At 47.6% G+C, this 16242-nt stretch overlaps 1 protein-coding gene across 9 annotated transcripts in view; it reads left to right on the forward strand.

The window, feature by feature from the left end:
- Window positions 1-16242, forward strand: part of EHMT1 (euchromatic histone lysine methyltransferase 1) — a 121670-nt gene that overhangs the window by 84851 nt on the left and 20577 nt on the right. For 5 of the 9 annotated variants that reach the window (XM_068413941.1, XM_068413943.1, XM_068413945.1 and 2 more), the window contains 9 exons: window positions 183-423; window positions 2107-2238; window positions 4103-4248; window positions 6934-7077; window positions 8649-8875; window positions 9597-9761; window positions 10271-10353; window positions 11931-12037; window positions 13986-14108. In XM_068413941.1, the coding sequence (XP_068270042.1) occupies window positions 183-423; window positions 2107-2238; window positions 4103-4248; window positions 6934-7077; window positions 8649-8875; window positions 9597-9761; window positions 10271-10353; window positions 11931-12037; window positions 13986-14108 (1368 nt within the window). The remainder of the gene's footprint in view (window positions 1-182; window positions 424-2106; window positions 2239-4102; window positions 4249-6933; window positions 7078-8648; window positions 8876-9596; window positions 9762-10270; window positions 10354-11930; window positions 12038-13985; window positions 14109-16242) is intronic. The other 4 variants (XM_068413946.1, XM_068413949.1, XM_068413947.1 and 1 more) reach the window with 3 other exon arrangements.

The following is a 16242-nucleotide window of genomic DNA, read 5'->3' on the forward strand; positions in this document are numbered from 1 at the left end:
ACTTGCATTGCTGCGCAGAGGTGCTCGTCTACTACTGCAATGAGTGTGGTGTAAGAGCCTACATGGAAGAGAAAGTGAAGCATGCACTATTGAAATGACAGGAAATACACCCACACGTGTGCTTGTGTTTCCTTTTCGGCGCTATAAAGACATCTTAGCACCACTTGGTTTCAAACCCCCAGTCCTTAAGGCCTTTGCACATAACTCAAGCTGCGAGAAGGCTCTTTCACATGGGCGCAAAGGACTGCTGGGACGCTGATGCCAACATGCCTTACATGCACGTGGCCTCTCTGGTTATTCAGAGCTCCGGGTCCAGCGTCAAGAAGAAGCTGCTGAAGAGGAAAGGAAAGACGGACAGTCCATGGCTGAAACCCACACGCAAGAGGAGACGGAGGAATAAAAAGAAACAAGCCAGTGTGCTAGGTAACTAATTGTGTTTTGTTCCTTAATTACACAGAAATTAGCCTTCCAGGTGGAGGGATAAGGACTTGAGGCCCATAAAGCAGGGGCTGTCTGCAGAGCTCGCTCTTCCTTTACGAGGAGGGGCTGTATGATAAACCAGGGTGTGAACGTGCATCTCGCTGACAGCAGCTGCTGGTCTGCACACTTTAACAGCAGAATACATAGGAAATGGCTTTATTCTTGGCGTGCTGGAGGAATATTTTTATGTTCGTGAACTCCCTTTGTTTTAGAGTATCCAAAAACCATGTGGACTTACATCCCATGAGCTCGGGCAGTGTGGTTAGACGTAGAAGGGAAAGGAAGAATCACCCCAGAGTGATGCTCAGTTGCTTTTGTGTGGATGTTTGTCCAGCTGAACGGAATGCGCAGGTTGTCTTTGCTTATTCTGAAAGCACCACGGTTTTTGTAACGAGCTACCTCTGGCCCGTTGCGTGGCGTGGACATCGTTCATGTGGTCATTCTTGTTTGACCTAAGTTACCCAGCACTCAAAAGAAGGTTTCAGTGGCCTTTGTCTTCTGAAAGCTGTGGGGTGGGGAGAGCCAGGAGTGCAGGCTGGATGTTATACTTAGGTAAAAAAACATGGATAGTCTCTGAAGTGAAGCTGTGCCTTCAGCTTTGTTATTAAGGTTTCACACATCCATTGCCATCAAAGGGTTTGTTCTTCTGTGCTTGCTAATTCTTTGCAAACAGGCCAATTTTTTTTTATCAGTAGATTTCTGGCTACTTCTGAGCTAAATGACCATGTTTCAGCCTCTAGTCTGTGCCTGGAGCTTGTCAGTCATCTGGCTTGCTCCTCTTCCTCCCAAGGCAGCCCCTTTCTCAAGATGAAGTAGAGGCCATTGGTCCCTTTCAGAGCAAACAGCTAATTCTTCATTTCAGATGCAGACTGGTTTTCTGCCCCTTCAGTCAAGGTGGCAGCCAGTCTTCCAGGCTAATGAAAGTCTCTTGGCCAAGCTAGAGTGGGAGAAGAAAACCAGGAGAGAAAGTGAAGCCAAGGGATTGTGAAGAGATTGGCAATTCCCACGAAGGCTCCGAGGGGTCCCCATGTAATCTCTTCCCAGGGAGGGGTCCCTGTGCAATCTCTTCCCAGCAGCAGCTTTGTTCACTTAGAGCCAGAACTTGGCTTTTAATGGTTTTTCCCCTCCCGTTAAGCTGAATGTCACCTGTCTCATCCTCTTCACGATGGACCTTAGCCGGTTCGCTCTGCCTGGCCGGAGTGTACCTGGAGCCATTTGCAGCAGGTCGGAGACAGGAGGATGCACTGAGCCCTGGTTTCATCCCTTCCTCGTGCCATTTAAGCTTCTGCTGCCAATGCAGTATGGCAGCAGGCAGATGTGCCTTTCAGAGGCAGAACTTGTCTCATTTCTTCTTTTTTTTTTTTTGTTGTTACCTCCCTGAGTGGAAGTGGAAAAATCTGTCTGATCAGACAGGGAAGGAAATAAGAGATCAGTTGTGCCATGTATGCCCAGACGTTCCATTTTCATAATTCTACGTGCATCCGTACTCATGGCCTCTCTGAGGAGCCTGCATACAGCCTGCTCGCTTAAATATGGCCCTTACACCTGCACGTGCTTGCACGCGATTTATTTATTTTATTATTATTATTTCTTTAGCTGTGTAAATACGGGTGTGTTTCCATCCAGGTGCCGAAGCCTATAAGCCATCCTTGGGAGGCAGAGAAGGCCCCGGCCAGGAGAACAGCATGGAGTACATGGAGGTGTCCCTGGATTCCCTGGATCTCCGGGTGAAGGGGATCCTCTCCTCGCCGGCGGGAGGTGAGTGGGGGCCGCCTGGCCGAGCCCCCCGCGCCGGGGCCGGGGCTTTGTTTGGGGGGCGCAGCCGGGGCGGCGCGCGGGGGCCCGGCTGCCCCCTGGCGGCTGCGGAGCTCCCACCCACTGCCGGGACCCTCTGTGCTGGGGATGGGGATGGAGCCTGGCTTGGGTGGCTCAGGAAGATGCCCAGCAAGGGGTCCAAGGTGCTGTCCCAGCCTGCCTGTCCCACTCCTAGCTCCGTTCCCTTCCTTGAAGGATGCTAATTTGACGTGCCCCCAGGATCCTCTTGATCAGCCCCAAGAAGAGGAAGGACTAGCGTTAGTTCCTGGATGCTCACCCCGGCTGCTGTTCCCAGTGCTGAACTTGCCTTGGACCCAGTGCCTCCTGGCTGGCCTGGATCCATCCGTCTGTCCCCCGTCACCCTTTCATTTCCAAGGATTGTCTGGCTCTATTGATAGAGGCGCATCAAAGAGCGGGTGGGAGTGTTCACCACCAAGGGAGGGTCAGGATGGATGAGGGATGCTTTCACCAAAAACCATGGATGTCAAAAAGATTATGAAAGTGGCAGCTTGGAAGGCAAGGAATGAGCTTTGTGATTTGTTGTCCTAGAAAAAAGCTCTTAAACCTCTAAGATCTTGACAGGATTTTACATGAAAACTGTAAGGACTTTCCCTCTGCTTGTATGTCTTGAAATATCCCATCCCTTCTCGGGGCTTGGTCTTGCAACTTGTTCACTAAAGAAAACCCCTTACAAGATGAAAGGGGCTTGTGTGCGGCTGATAGGATCGTAGCCATGGGCAGGATGCTGCAAGGAGGAGTGCTGCCATTGCCAGAGCAGCCAAAGAGGCATCTCCCTCAGGAATGAAGTTAATCTTTGAAACTTTGCAGCAAAATAACTCTCCTTTCAAAAGCTTGAAAAATAGCAGCACGCTTTCTTCTCAGTGGGGCTCAATCCCATAGCAGGCTTGGGTAGGAAAAGCTTGGGACACTTCAGGGTGCACCAATCCAAAGGCAAATGTTTGAGGGTTTGCTTCTGTAACGAAAACACTGCAAAGAGATGTTACAACTGTGTAGGATTAGAACAGGAGTGTAGGACTAGAAGCAACCACTTTGTTGTTAGGCCAATGTTTTGCAGTCGTGGGTGACCTAGTGATCGAGTTGAATCCAGAGGAGCCACAAGAACATTCATGCTGTGCCCCTATACCTGACAGTGAATTCCCCCCAAAAGCCATTGTCCACCTTTAAATAGGTTTGAAAATGTTCAAAATCTGAGAGAAAGAGATGAGGAGAAGGCAAGAACATCTGAGCATCTTGCTGCTTTCTTTTCCCTGGTTTGTTCTCTTTCCAAAATAAATAATTCTTGGTTGGAAATGGTCTCAGGAATTTTATTTTCCCATCTGTGTAATAAGCCTCTGCAAACAGAAGTTTGTGCTTTCCTGATCTTCTTTATTTATCACTCCACTAACTATTCAAATTTCCAACTCCGGGTGGTTTCCTATAAATCTTCTGGTGCCAGACCACAGTGGTTTGGGGCAGGTGGGGAGGGGAGACGGGCTGATAAAAATCTGTACCTCATTGTTGCTTTTCCTTGTTGAGGTTTTCTCAGAGTAAACTGTTCTTAACTTATTACTCTTGATTTCAGCACAGTCATCTGTGGTGTGGCTGGACTTAGAAAAGCACAGGATGCTTTTGCAAACTCCGACTGGTGTAGGAAAGGTGTCTTTTTTACAGGGTTTAGATAATGCCTTGAAAGCATTTCAGGACATGGAATGGGAAGGTGCCACGGGGCATGGGTGGTGTTGATAGACTGCATCCTTTCTCCTGGAAGAGAATTTCAGAGTTGATTTACTGGTGTTCTGTACTCCAGGTCTTTCCAATGGTCCTGAAGCAATGGAAGTAGATGGTCTCCAGGAAGTCCCCCTCTGTAGCTGTCGAATGGAAACCCCCAAAAGCAGAGAGATCACCACACTAGCCAACAACCAGTGCATGGCCACGGAGAGTGTGGATAACGAGGTAGGAGCCTGTCTTTCAGCTTCTCGCAGACTTTTCTGCTGAGGACAAAGACATAAAGAATAAAAAGCTGTGTTGGGAATGTGTGTCAGGTCACTCAAGGGCTCTGCAGCCTGAGAGACTGGGAACCCACTGGTGTGCGGGGATGGCAGGGCAAACATCTCACTCGCTAAGCTGGAGGCTCCAGCACTCTGCGTATCGCACGGTCGGGTTGAGGGCACTCGGCAGGGAGGCAGTGGTGCGGTCTGTGGTTGGAGAGGTGCTGGGTGGATCCCTCCTGCTTGTCCTGGCCTGTGCGGCTGGATCAAGTTGATGTAACAGACACACTTCAGGCCAAGTGGGCTAAAATACATCAGCATACATCGAAGTGAGAAAACGCAGTCAGAGGAAGCGTGGAGCCAGTTTCCCTTGCCTACGAAGGAGCTGATGCAAACCTTTCCATAGCCAGCTCTTGAGTTTCGGGAACTTGGCATGCCCTCCGCCGCCTCAGTCTACCCCAGCCTTCCTCTCTCCTCCTCCCCCAAGAGGTTTCTGTTACAAAGCTTCCTATGTCCTGGCAACCCTGTGCAGCCTCCAGGTCTGGCTGACTGAAAACAATTGCACTTGGTGCCTTTTAGTCGATTACAGCTGGGCTACTTGGGCTCTACTGGTTCCAGAAGTGTGGAAGCAAGTGGCAGAAGTGAGTCCCTCCAGGAGTCTGTGAGGTGAGGCTGCAGGACAGGAACACACTTGGTAGATCCTCCTTTTACTGGGAGGCACTTGGGTTTCTTTTAAGTTTCAGCTGAGCCACAGGCACACTGCAGCGCTCTGATACTTGCTGGTAGTAGGGCAAGGAGTGAGAATATCCCTAGATCTCCTGTAGGATCCCAGGAGAGAGGTGGATGGAGGGAGAAAGGAATAATCAGATTTGCAGCCCAGTTTTGCTTTTGTTAGTGTGTGCTGGTACCTATAGAGAAAGGAATTTCAAAAGCATGGCAAAATTGATTCATTGAAGAGAGAATGCCACGGAGAGTTAGAGGAGAGAGGGGGACCCCAGGGTTTCTAAATAAAAGGTATACGAAGGAATTCCTTCTTGTGTATATGGTGGTTTGACTGTTCTGTACCTGGATAAATCAGAGAGAGGAATAGCAAAGGCCATGCTTTATGTTAGATTCTTTTTCGTAATGGGGTAAGTGACTCATAGATGTTATAAGAATATTGTATGTGTGAATAGTGGATTCTCCAGACTGTCATGTCCTTGGAGAATGTTATAAATAGTTGTGAGCACTCTGCTGCACTCTCTAATGGTTGGAAAATAGCAATTCATCATTTTGTACTTTTTTTAGAGTTTCTAACAAATAATATAGTGTGACATCATGATGCAGGGACTTCCTCACACGGACAGTGCAGCTTTTCACGTGTTAATCAAATTTCCTCAGCTCATCAGTAAAAATCAATGCAATGGTGCTCTTGTGCCACCCCTGCAGCCCCCGGGCTCTGTGTGTTAACGGTGATCAGTCTAACCAAGGTGTCACAACCACAGGTAGACTTTGCAGCTGGAATTTGGGTAAGTTGAAGCAGAGAGGCTAGGGGTGAATGATGAGTTTAGGTTAAAATCCGTTCGCTTTTTCTGTAGGGGTGTTGATTCTGCGGGAGAAGTGGAATTTAAAAAAATTAGAAAGTCTAGTTTTGTTGAGAAAAAGCTAGACCAGAGGGACAGTCTGTTGGTGATGAGCAGGCACCGCGTTCCTGACTGCTCTGCTCATGGTGGCAGCGCGCAGTAACCCATGCACAGATTTCATAGGGACGTTTCCTCGTAGCAGCCTTTCACTTTTGTGTTTCTAGTTTATAAATGTCCTTTGCCAAGCATCTGGGGAAAGCAAGGTTATTATCAAGAGGAACTTACAGAACCCAAGCAGCGTTGCGTCATGCTAGCAGGTGGCAACTGGGACGTGAAATGTCGTAGGTGTATGGATGGGGGTGGCAGAAGGAAGCGCTGATCCTTCTGATGCAGCAGAGCGGGTAACACCAGTTGGGAAGAGTGAACCCCAGTTACGGAGCCTGCTGTCATTAGCAGAACCGGGTGGTGCACGAGAAGGCAGCTTTTTAAGCCCAGAGCTATACATTGGTGAAATCCTTTGGAAAACACGCTCAAAATGTGACTTTAGCTGAGTTCTCGTGGAAGCCTGGCTACTCATCCCTGTGGTCTGGGCAGGGGCCAGTGCTGGAACCAGTACAGACGATAACTACGCTGGCAACGAAGAGCAATTATTTTTCCCTTTATCTTCCTGTGACTTACACTTTTGAACTGTAACAAGATTTAGTGCGTATGGTCTTGTTCTCTCGGTCACCGACACCCGCTCTTCCTGGCAAAAGGAGAGCGCGTGTTGTGTGAGTCAGGCCCATGGGACTGCCCCTTCTGCCTCTGCTTGGCTGGTGCATGTTTCCAGTTACCATTTTTTTTTTTTCCTTGCAAGGAACAAACGACTGGGGGTCCACATGCATGTTAGTTAGTAAATGATGCATTTCTTCCTGTGAGAGCAGCTTTCCCAGCTTCCTGCTGCACCGCTAATGCTATCTGGCACACGTCTGAATTACAGTGAAAAAGCCAGGGCTCATCAAGGCAGTGTGCAAAATCTTCCTCCGCACAAGCACGGAGAGTGTTTTGGTCTCCAGTAATTTCATTTCCTTTAATTTCTCCTGTTCCAGCTGGGCCGATGCACAAACAGTGTGGTTAAGTATGAACTGATGCGCCCGTCTAACAAAGTCCAGCTTTTGGTGCTGTGTGAGGACCATAGAGGGAGGATGGTGAAACACCAATGTTGCCCTGGCTGTGGATACTTTTGCACTGCAGTAAGTCCCTGCTCTCAATCTAGGGAAGGGGGTACCTGTCGCAGTAGCTGGAAGAGCTGAAGGTGGAGATGGTACCTAAAGGGGTTTACTGACTTCCTGGCATCAGCTCCACCTCGTTCCACAGCACGTCAGGTGGTGTTTTCAACAGGGAATATGTGTGAGGGTAGCTGCCATCGTCACCCTTATCTTCCTGGAGACCTGAAGGGGTGTTACTGAAGGGTTTTTCGTGGGATTTCCCATGGTGGAAGTCTTGCCATAGGAATTTCTTTGGAACAAGGGTTTTTTTTTTTCTTTCTCTGTACAGATCAATCGCATCAAAAAATTGTATTCGCTTGGTTTGTAAATGAATCTGTGTACACACATCTGTGTCCCCCCGCCTGCTCATGACGGCTTAGATGGGGAACCTGAGTGATGGCACTGGAACAAGGCAATGTTTGAGATCTCCTGCTGCTTCTTCCACCTCTGCCATCGAGGCTTTTAATAGCATTGGTCCAGTCCTTTAAGTCATCAGCATCCTAGTTTCCCTATTGGTAAAGCTGAAAAACACCAATTGAGGGCCTCATGGGGTGATGAGGAGGCTTAATTGTCTGATGCTAGTGTTCTTCAAGATGACTCAATGAAAGATGCTACAGTAGTCTCAAACATTATTGTAATAAATGGAGCCATCTTGGGTTTTCATGCTGAGTCAAAGATCGTTTAAAAGATAAAATCCTCAAAACTCTTAAAGGCATTTTGCGAAGCTGAAATAGAGTTAATTAGGTTGCTTGGGAGGACCATGAATTCAGGAGAAGAGTGAGTTTTAACTAACCTTTCCTTACATCCTCATACACCTCTCAGTGACGTGTTATGGTTCACGCAGGTGAACCTGGGAGGAGGGTTTGTCTGGGCTGTCCATCACTAATAACACAGAGCACAGTAGGGCTTCAGGGAGCACTGATATCACAGGGCAATGAAGTCTGGGGTACCGTCAGTTCAGTTCGAAGGACTTTGCTGGAAAGGGAAAATAATTTTGAGAAAAGTTGCCCAAGTTTGTTGAATGAGCAGTCAGACACATTATTGGGGTCAAACAGCACACGGGGCTGGTCCAAACAGAGGAGTCGCATACTTTGGGTTACATTGGGGTTAACAGCTGATTTAATTACATTCACGTAGGTCCTTGAATGGTTTGTACGCAGCTTTGTTAGGCAGTTGTAATGCTGGCTCAACACACAGGTCTGAAGTTTTCTTTTCCAGTTTTGGGGGCATCCTTACAGTACACTGGCACTTCTGGAAACATGAGTGAGAACTTCAAGTGTTGGAGGAAAGAGCTGGAAATTGGGACTTCTTGATTCTGTTTCTCAAGCACAATTAAAAAAACTCTCTTTGCAGTCCCTAACCAAGTGAGTTTTTTCCCCGTTACCTTGGTTTTGTTCTCTTCTGAAGAAGTGGCAGTGCTTGCTTACTGTATTGGAAGCGCCAGGGACAAGAGTGGTGATGAATGAAGTATTTGAGAGATCTGCGGATGAAGCATGTAGAAGGGGTAAGGCACATAGTGACCAAGGTGTGAATTTCTTCTATGTGGGTTTTTTCAGGGCACTTTCATGGAGTGTCAGCCGGAGAGCAGCATCTCCCACCGTTTCCACAAGAACTGTGCCTCCCAGGTCAACGACATGAGCTACTGCCCACACTGTGGGGAAGAGGCCTCCAAGGCAAAGGAGGTGACAATAGCAAAAGCAGACACAACCTCAACAGTGTCACTGACCTACGAGCAGCAAAAACCAGCGGCTGTGGAGGGAAGGGCAGACACCACGACGGGGAGGTGAGCTTGAGAGCCTGTGATGATCTCAAACCTCATGCCAGACCGTGCTTTGCATTTGAATGCTTGTGCTCCTCCTGATGGACCACAGTGCTTTCTGGTCCTGCCCTGACAAGCCAAACTCAGCTGCAGGAATCTGCAAGTGTGTTTTGTGTTGCTCGCTGTGTCGGAGAAGAGCGCAGCAGCCACAGGGTGAGCTGAGGCAGGGGCTATGAAGGTAGGAGGGGTTCAGGAGTTAAAACCATTCCTTCCTCTTATTGTTAGGAATGGAATAATAGTGGAATGAGTTGATATTGCCAAGTCTGCTAAATGACAGGGAAGTTCATGTGGTACCTAGCTGTAGCTCCTGACTTGCACCAGTGGTCACAAGTATAAAGGGAGGATGAAAACACAGAGGAAAACATAAATCAAGCCATCCCTGCATTGAACAGGGCTCCGACTTCCCATCCCATCTGATCTTGTTCTGGTGGCTTTTATGACTTGCCCCACGTTCCTGGGTTTCCTGTAGCACAGAGTACATCAAAATGTAACCATAGGGCAGTGCAACGCCTTTCTGGGGCAAGTTCTTACCGAAAAGACTGTCAAATATATTGGTTTGTGTTTCGATTTCACTTAAGCTTATATGTATTTAAAATACATTTCCTTTCCTTCTTTGGCATAAGATACATACCGTTGTGTATTTTTAATGGTTGTGCTTTGGCTGTCTCTCATTTTTTCTCTTCAGTGGCACTGGGACGCGGTTGTCAGAGGAAGACAAGCCAGAAAGTTCGTCTGCTGAGGGGTTTGACATGGCGGGGTCTTCAGTTTTTCCAAAGCCTACTACTAGCCTGACCCAGGGACCAGTTAAAGAAACTCTGGAAAGTGCCCTGATTGCCCTGGACTCTGAAAAGTAAGAAAAAGACGGCTGGGTCTCTCCCGTTCCCAGCAAAGTTGTTTAATCTAGAGAAAACTGAAATTTAGCGTTCTGTGGATTTTGGCCCCACTCAGACCTTTTTTTTTGTTCACTTCAGTCATTTGTCACCCCCAACAGATTACAGATTCAAGAGAACAGTTACAGCTCTGAACGTCTTACAGGTTTGGCTGGAGGATTTAGTTGTTCACTGGCCCTCCAACCACAGCTGTAACTACTCGAAGTTCCCGTTCACAGTAGTAAGACCCAGAATTTGTTAATGAGCGACACTGATAGGGCCCTCATTAGAACAAGGCTGTCTGTGGTTGGAGCTGGGAGTTTTAAGACCTTCTTCTGGACACTTGTTATTCTTGTGTTTTGCTGGCACTCTGGAGCTGTACCATAGGACCAGACTTTGTCGTGCACAGGGGGCAGCAGTGGGGTGGGGTGAAATGCCAGGAGTGTCATCCAGTGAGTATTAATTATGCCTCTTTTCCCCACTGCTGCAGACCCAAGAAGTTACGGTTCCATCCAAAGCAGTTGTACTTCTCGGCGAGGCAAGGAGAGCTGCAAAAAGTCCTGCTTATGTTGGGTAGGTGGCTCCTTCCCAGGACATTGCGTGTCTGGCAGTACTCCCAGCTCCTGCCAGGCAGCTGCCAGAGTCCAGTTCCCAGCATGGCAGCACGTCATACTCCCCACTGCCCCTTGCGAGTGGAGCTGGAGCAGAAAGCCACTTCTGCAAGTGATGTGTCATTGGAAATGGCTTCATCTTTCTGTGAAATGTGGACCTGCTCCCAATTTGTTTCTGCGTTTGGGCACGGTTTTATCCAGAGAAGCTGTTTCTGTCCCCAGGTGACCTACATGTGATTTTTCCAGTCCGACAGAACTTTTCCTCTCCAAGCAATGGGGTAGTTGGGTATTTGCATCCAATAGGGAGGTAAAAAGATGGGAGTCACCTTAAGCTGAGACCCATTAGCAAGGCAGTGGAAGGGAAGAGCCCTTCAATACAGAGGGTTTGTTCTGGGGGTACACAGCTGTCTGTCACCAGATGACTTTGAGCTGCTGAGCTTGTTTTTACCAACAAATATTCCCGAGGAATTTCCCCCTTTGAAGGACACAATGTTTCCTTGGGATCATTTCCTTTCCACTCCAGTACTTTGCAGTACATTTTTGGATGCTTTCTGTTCCTTTCATTTATCAGATTCTTCTTTTTTCTTCTAGCAAGTGTTAGCTTCATTGTTCGTGTCTTCAATAGCACAAAAATGTTATTCATTGATATTTAACTACAGCCTCATCATATGCAATGTGTTATCATGCCCAGACATCTTTGGCTGGCTGTCATCATCATCTGTCAGTCTTTGCACAGCTGTGAGAGTCTCTGGCCAGATCCCGAGCTCGTGTTCCACTTTGTAGCCCTGTGTTTGCAGGGATGCAACAAGGATCGCTAATATTAATTGCAGTTAATAGTGGTGAGACAAAAAGGCCAGGTAGTACTGAGTCTTTGTTGTTTCCAACTTCTGTGTTGCTTTAAAAAGCATTTTTTTCCCTTTTTATCCTTTTATGGTGTTCATAGAATGGTTTGGATTGGAAGGGACCATTAAAGGTCATCTACTCAAACTCCCCTGCAGTGAGCAGGGACATCCTCAACTAGAGCAGGTTGCTCAGAGCCCCATCCAACCTGGCCTTGAATGTTTCCAGGGATGGGGCATCTACCACTTCTCTGGGCAACCTGGTCCAGTGTTTCACCACACTCATCGTAGAATATTTCTTCCTTATATCTAGTCTGAATCTACCCTCTTTCAGTTTAAAACCGTTACCCCTTGTGCTATTGCTGCAAGTCCTGTCGCCAGTGTTGGTTGTTTTTATTGCATTGAGAGATGGGCAATTGTGAATCTGAGGGAGACAGCCTGTGTAGAAATTGTAATGCCTTCAAGGTATTAAATTCCCTGGTGTTTCTGAAGCTTTTGGTTTGTGGGCTGTTGCATATCAAATATCCATGGGACTACCCTGAGAGCTTTCTGGCTTGAATGTGTAGTGAGTTGTGAGAAGGGCTGAGGATGGGCTGGGAAACCCATCCTTTAAAAGCCTTTAGTTGAGACCTGGTTCTCCTGTTACACTTTTCTCTAATCTCTGAATTGTGGTTGAAAGCATCTCTGCTCTGTTTTTCAGTGGATGGAATTGACCCTAATTTTAAAATGGAGCATCAGAGTAAAAGAACCCCTCTCCATGCTGCCGCCGAGTCTGGCCACGTGGACATCTGCCATATGCTGATTCAGGTCTGTCTCCACTTACGTTCTTCTGTACAAGCAATTTTCTGTGGTTTTTCGTCTCCTGCCCCACAAGGCTAAAGCACACTTGGAAATCAGCACTGAAACATCTCTCCTATAAAAAACCTCCATATTCTCAGGGTTTGCTGAGGGAGGAGTGGTGGAGAGTAGTGTGAGGTCTTAAGAGGACATGACTGAAGCTGTCTTCCTAGGCTGTTCTCCAAACAAGCTTCGCTGTCCGGGCAATGAGCACGTGAAGCTTCAGTGTAGGGCACGGTGGAGCACGTGGGAACCTCTATGCCTCAGCACACCCAGCAGAGCCGTGCTCTGCCAGATGTGCCAGCCCAGGCTGACCGCTGGCAGGCTGCACGTGATCTGCGAGCTGCTGCCGAGTTGCTCTTCGTAATGAAGGCTGGTAGGCTCTGGAGCCTGGAAGGTAGCTAGACCCTGTCTTCCCTTCTGTCAAAACCTGAGTTACTGCGGCAGGATTTTCCTCTACAGTGTAACTGTCCCATGTGTGAAAAGGAGAGAAGGAAAGATGCAAGTTTGGCTTGTTGTCTGAGATTTAGATTCTAATTGAGGGAAGATGGTCAAAGACGTAGGGGTGCTCTTGTTGGACCCACTCCAAAATGATGTGAAGAAAAAAGGAGGACTTAAAAAGTTACAGTTTTTCTTTTTTGTACTGGCATACATCGTCTGGAGTGACTGGAAGTGTGTTTTGTTTACCCTGTGTGACTGGGAAACAAAGGGCTTTGGAGAAAGCAGCGATGTCATGTCTGAAAATGAGCCTGCTGGGATGTTGTGTTTCAGCATCTGGAGTCAGAGGCTTTCAAAGTGCTGTTTGAAGATGCAGCTATGGGCCTACCCCGCTGCTCTCACTCACTTAAGTTACTGCATGTGGAGACAACGGAATGACTTGTATGAGTAAAAGGAGCAAAATGTGCGAGATATTACAAACAATTTGACTTGAGTATCACTGGGGTTGGTGTGTTTCCAAAATCCTTCATCTTGTCTCTTCCCTGATGTCTGGCTACTGCAGTAGCACAGTATTTGGCTGGGAATGTCCCCAGCTTGTTAGACTTGAAATGCCTCTTTTCTAGTGTGGTTTAAATAGCTCTAGCTATTTAAAAGTAATCAAAACAAATGCATTCAGTGGGAGGCACCTGGAAGCAACGGGGCCAGCTTCTTGTGCCAGGTGAACCTGAGTCAGCGTGTTGCTGCCGTGAACAGGCCTGTGCTTCACGTGTGTATATGCGTGTGTGGCCTGCCAAGAGTTGTGCTGTCTCTGAGATTTTCTTTGGGTTTTAAGTATTGGGTGGGTTACTGTGCTAAGCCAAAGAGCTAAAGCATGACACGGTAGTGTTGTGGAAAAGAGCAAGATTTTAGTCCAGGGCACTCGGTGTTGAACTGAATATATTCTCGGAGACCTCTGTAAAAATGTTACTATTGACTTCAGCAGGAATAGTTAGCCGATCTCCAGCATTTTTCTACAGCTCCTACCTCTGTTGCAATCAGCAAGTTGTTCCTACTGCTCTTGACATTGGGAAGAGCTGATTGTTTTGTTCCTTGTGTCCATAGAAATGATAGACTGGGGAAAACAACGCTGCTGGAAGAAGGAGGAGGCTGATTTTTCCAAATTGTTACACAAACAATATCCAGAAAATAGCAGTACAAAATGCGTTAATAACAAGAGCGATTTGACACCAGCTGTTGGCTTCCTTATGCCCCAGTTACTGGCAGTGGAAGGCAGGAGAGAGGGCAGGCAGTGTGTGCTGCTTTCCAAAATAGGTGAAGTTGGACTGACTTCTTTCCTGTTCTTATTCCTTTTGGTTTTCCCCTGCTTAATAAGGCTAAACTTCAGGAAAAAACTTGCTCCTAAATCTCTACTCTCACATCGTTCCTCTGCTAACTGGTCATGGTTATAATTGTCCTTGTATTTGCCTTGGCCTCTTAACAGGCTGGTGCTAACATAGACACCTGCTCTGAAGACCAGAGGACCCCACTGATGGAAGCAGCAGAAAACAACCATCTGGAAACTGTGAAATACCTTATCAAGGCTGGAGCACTAGTAGATCCTAAGGTAGCAGCTTATTCCTTATCTTTTTCTCCCGAAGAAGCCTCTGTCCACCATTTCTCTCTTGATAGGTTTTAAGTCTTGGGTGGAAGTGCACAGGCAGAGGGGAAATGGACTTGCTTGCCTTGGGTGTGAAGGCTTGGCAAGGCCATGGTTATCAGTAGTGTCACTTCAATGATGCAGTGTCCTGGCTGGGAGCAGTTTGGGGCAAGCGCTGCGTTAGCTTGTGGCACCAAAACTAGTGGGTACTTGATGGGCCACTAAATATTAGTGTCCCAAATCCATTGCAGTGAATTTGGAGTTTGATTTCAGAGTTTCCTTTTCTGTAGACTCTAATAATGAGACTTTTGAGGTGACATTTTAAAATGGGCTGGTAATTAGGTGCTTGCCAAGCCAGCAAAAATGACAGAGGAAGCTTTGCTTTCCAAAGGCCTGATGTGCGGTTTCTTGCAGTCACGCCGCAGTGACAAAGCTGGACTCCATCTTTAAACTCTACCCTTCAATTTAAACCAATACAATAAAATGCAGCTGTCTGTTTGCCTTTAGCATGCTCTCGTTGCCTTGCAATCTTGGAAAATACACAGATCGTTTATTAGTCCCATAAATCAGATGCTATTTGGAGCACAGGAACCCTCCCCACGTGAACTTCTTATTGTTACAACGTGCTGCTGTTGGCACGGTCCTCTGCTGTTGCTGGGGAGGGCAGCGGGGCTGGGTTGCTCCTTTTGTGAAGGAGCTGGCAGGGCCAGGAGGATTGTGCAAGGTATCAAGTGCTGCCCAGCCCAAGCCTTACGTGGATCCTTGGGAACCTGGTTCTGAGCTGGGAAGGGGAAAGGGCAGGACAGGCAGGGGTGGGTTCATGCTGGCCACTGTCCCGAGCACCGTGGAGCAATCCAGACATCTCTCACCTGATTTATTCCTGTGGAAAAGATTTTGGTGGTGTTTTTTCTTTTTTTTTTTTTTTGCTTCTAAAGGTAAAGGGGAGGGAAAAAATCCTGAGCTTGCAAAAGCAAATTAGAAGCCTGAGATCACATCTGAAGTCTAGACTAGTTTATTATGTTAATTAGTTTCTTGCACCAAATTAGTCATCTTGTTGAAAGCAGCAACATCGTTGCAGTTTAAAATCATGTCCAGCCGTTTTGATGAGAAATCTGGACATGAACTGGTGCGGGTGTGTGCCGAGTCTGCCCAGCACGGGTGGAGGGGATGCTGAGGACAGTGGTGGGGTGGGTGGGGGCTTCTCAGACCCCAGGGCAAAGCTTTTGGTTCTGTTAATAGGATGTAAAAGACCTACTCAAAACCTGCAGAAACTTTATATTAAAATACACCTGCTCCCCGTAGGGGTGAGAAGCTGCACTTGGCTCATACTAATCTAAAGGGAAAGCTGTGGCATTATTCAGATGTGGCAGGCACTTATGGGCAGTAGAAACCCCTTCTATACCCCCAGAAGCCCACTCAGTGTAGTCCCTGACCCGAACCGTTCTGTCCTTGCTCGGAGGATTACTCCCTAGCCCTGTGCCGTGCTCTCCACTCGGCACCATCCGAAAGCTCTCACCTCCAGTGTTGCTTCCAGGGGCTTGGCAGGAAGGAGTCATTTTGGTTTTTCCGTCTTTCATTTCCTCCTCCTTATGTCCTGGTCTCTGGGCCTTGCTATGTGCTAAGCTCTTGGGATATAAATGCCTGATAAAAATCAGGCTTCAGCAGAGATCTTTGGTGTTAGTGTGGGAGTGTCTCTGTCATGACTCACAGCCTGTCCATCTCCACCAGACCCTGTCTTCTCAGCTCCCAAAGGCATTTTTTCTTTCAACCTTCAGGGTTTTTATCTCCTGTCTCAGCAGATGGCTGCTGACATGCTGGGGACTTCGTCTCTCAGGAGGCCTCTGCGCAGGACACTCCTTTGCCCTGCTGCCAGGTGCTGGGATAAGGCCTTGTGCTAATAAAATACAGAAAAAAACCCTGTATAAATGGAGCATTTCAAGTTGAGGCAAGGCTACTTTTCTGATGTAAAGTGCAAGATATGCCTCTCTAAGGAATTTCTGCCTCCCCTTGGCTCTCCAGCGCATGGAGAGGAGTTGGAGAGGGTCTGTTGGGGAAGGCAACAGACTTCCCTAGGCTTTGCAAAGGTGTCTCTTCCCCTAGT

Source organism: Nyctibius grandis, chromosome 16 (assembly GCF_013368605.1).
Source record: "Nyctibius grandis isolate bNycGra1 chromosome 16, bNycGra1.pri, whole genome shotgun sequence".
NCBI lineage: Eukaryota > Metazoa > Chordata > Aves > Nyctibiiformes > Nyctibiidae > Nyctibius > Nyctibius grandis.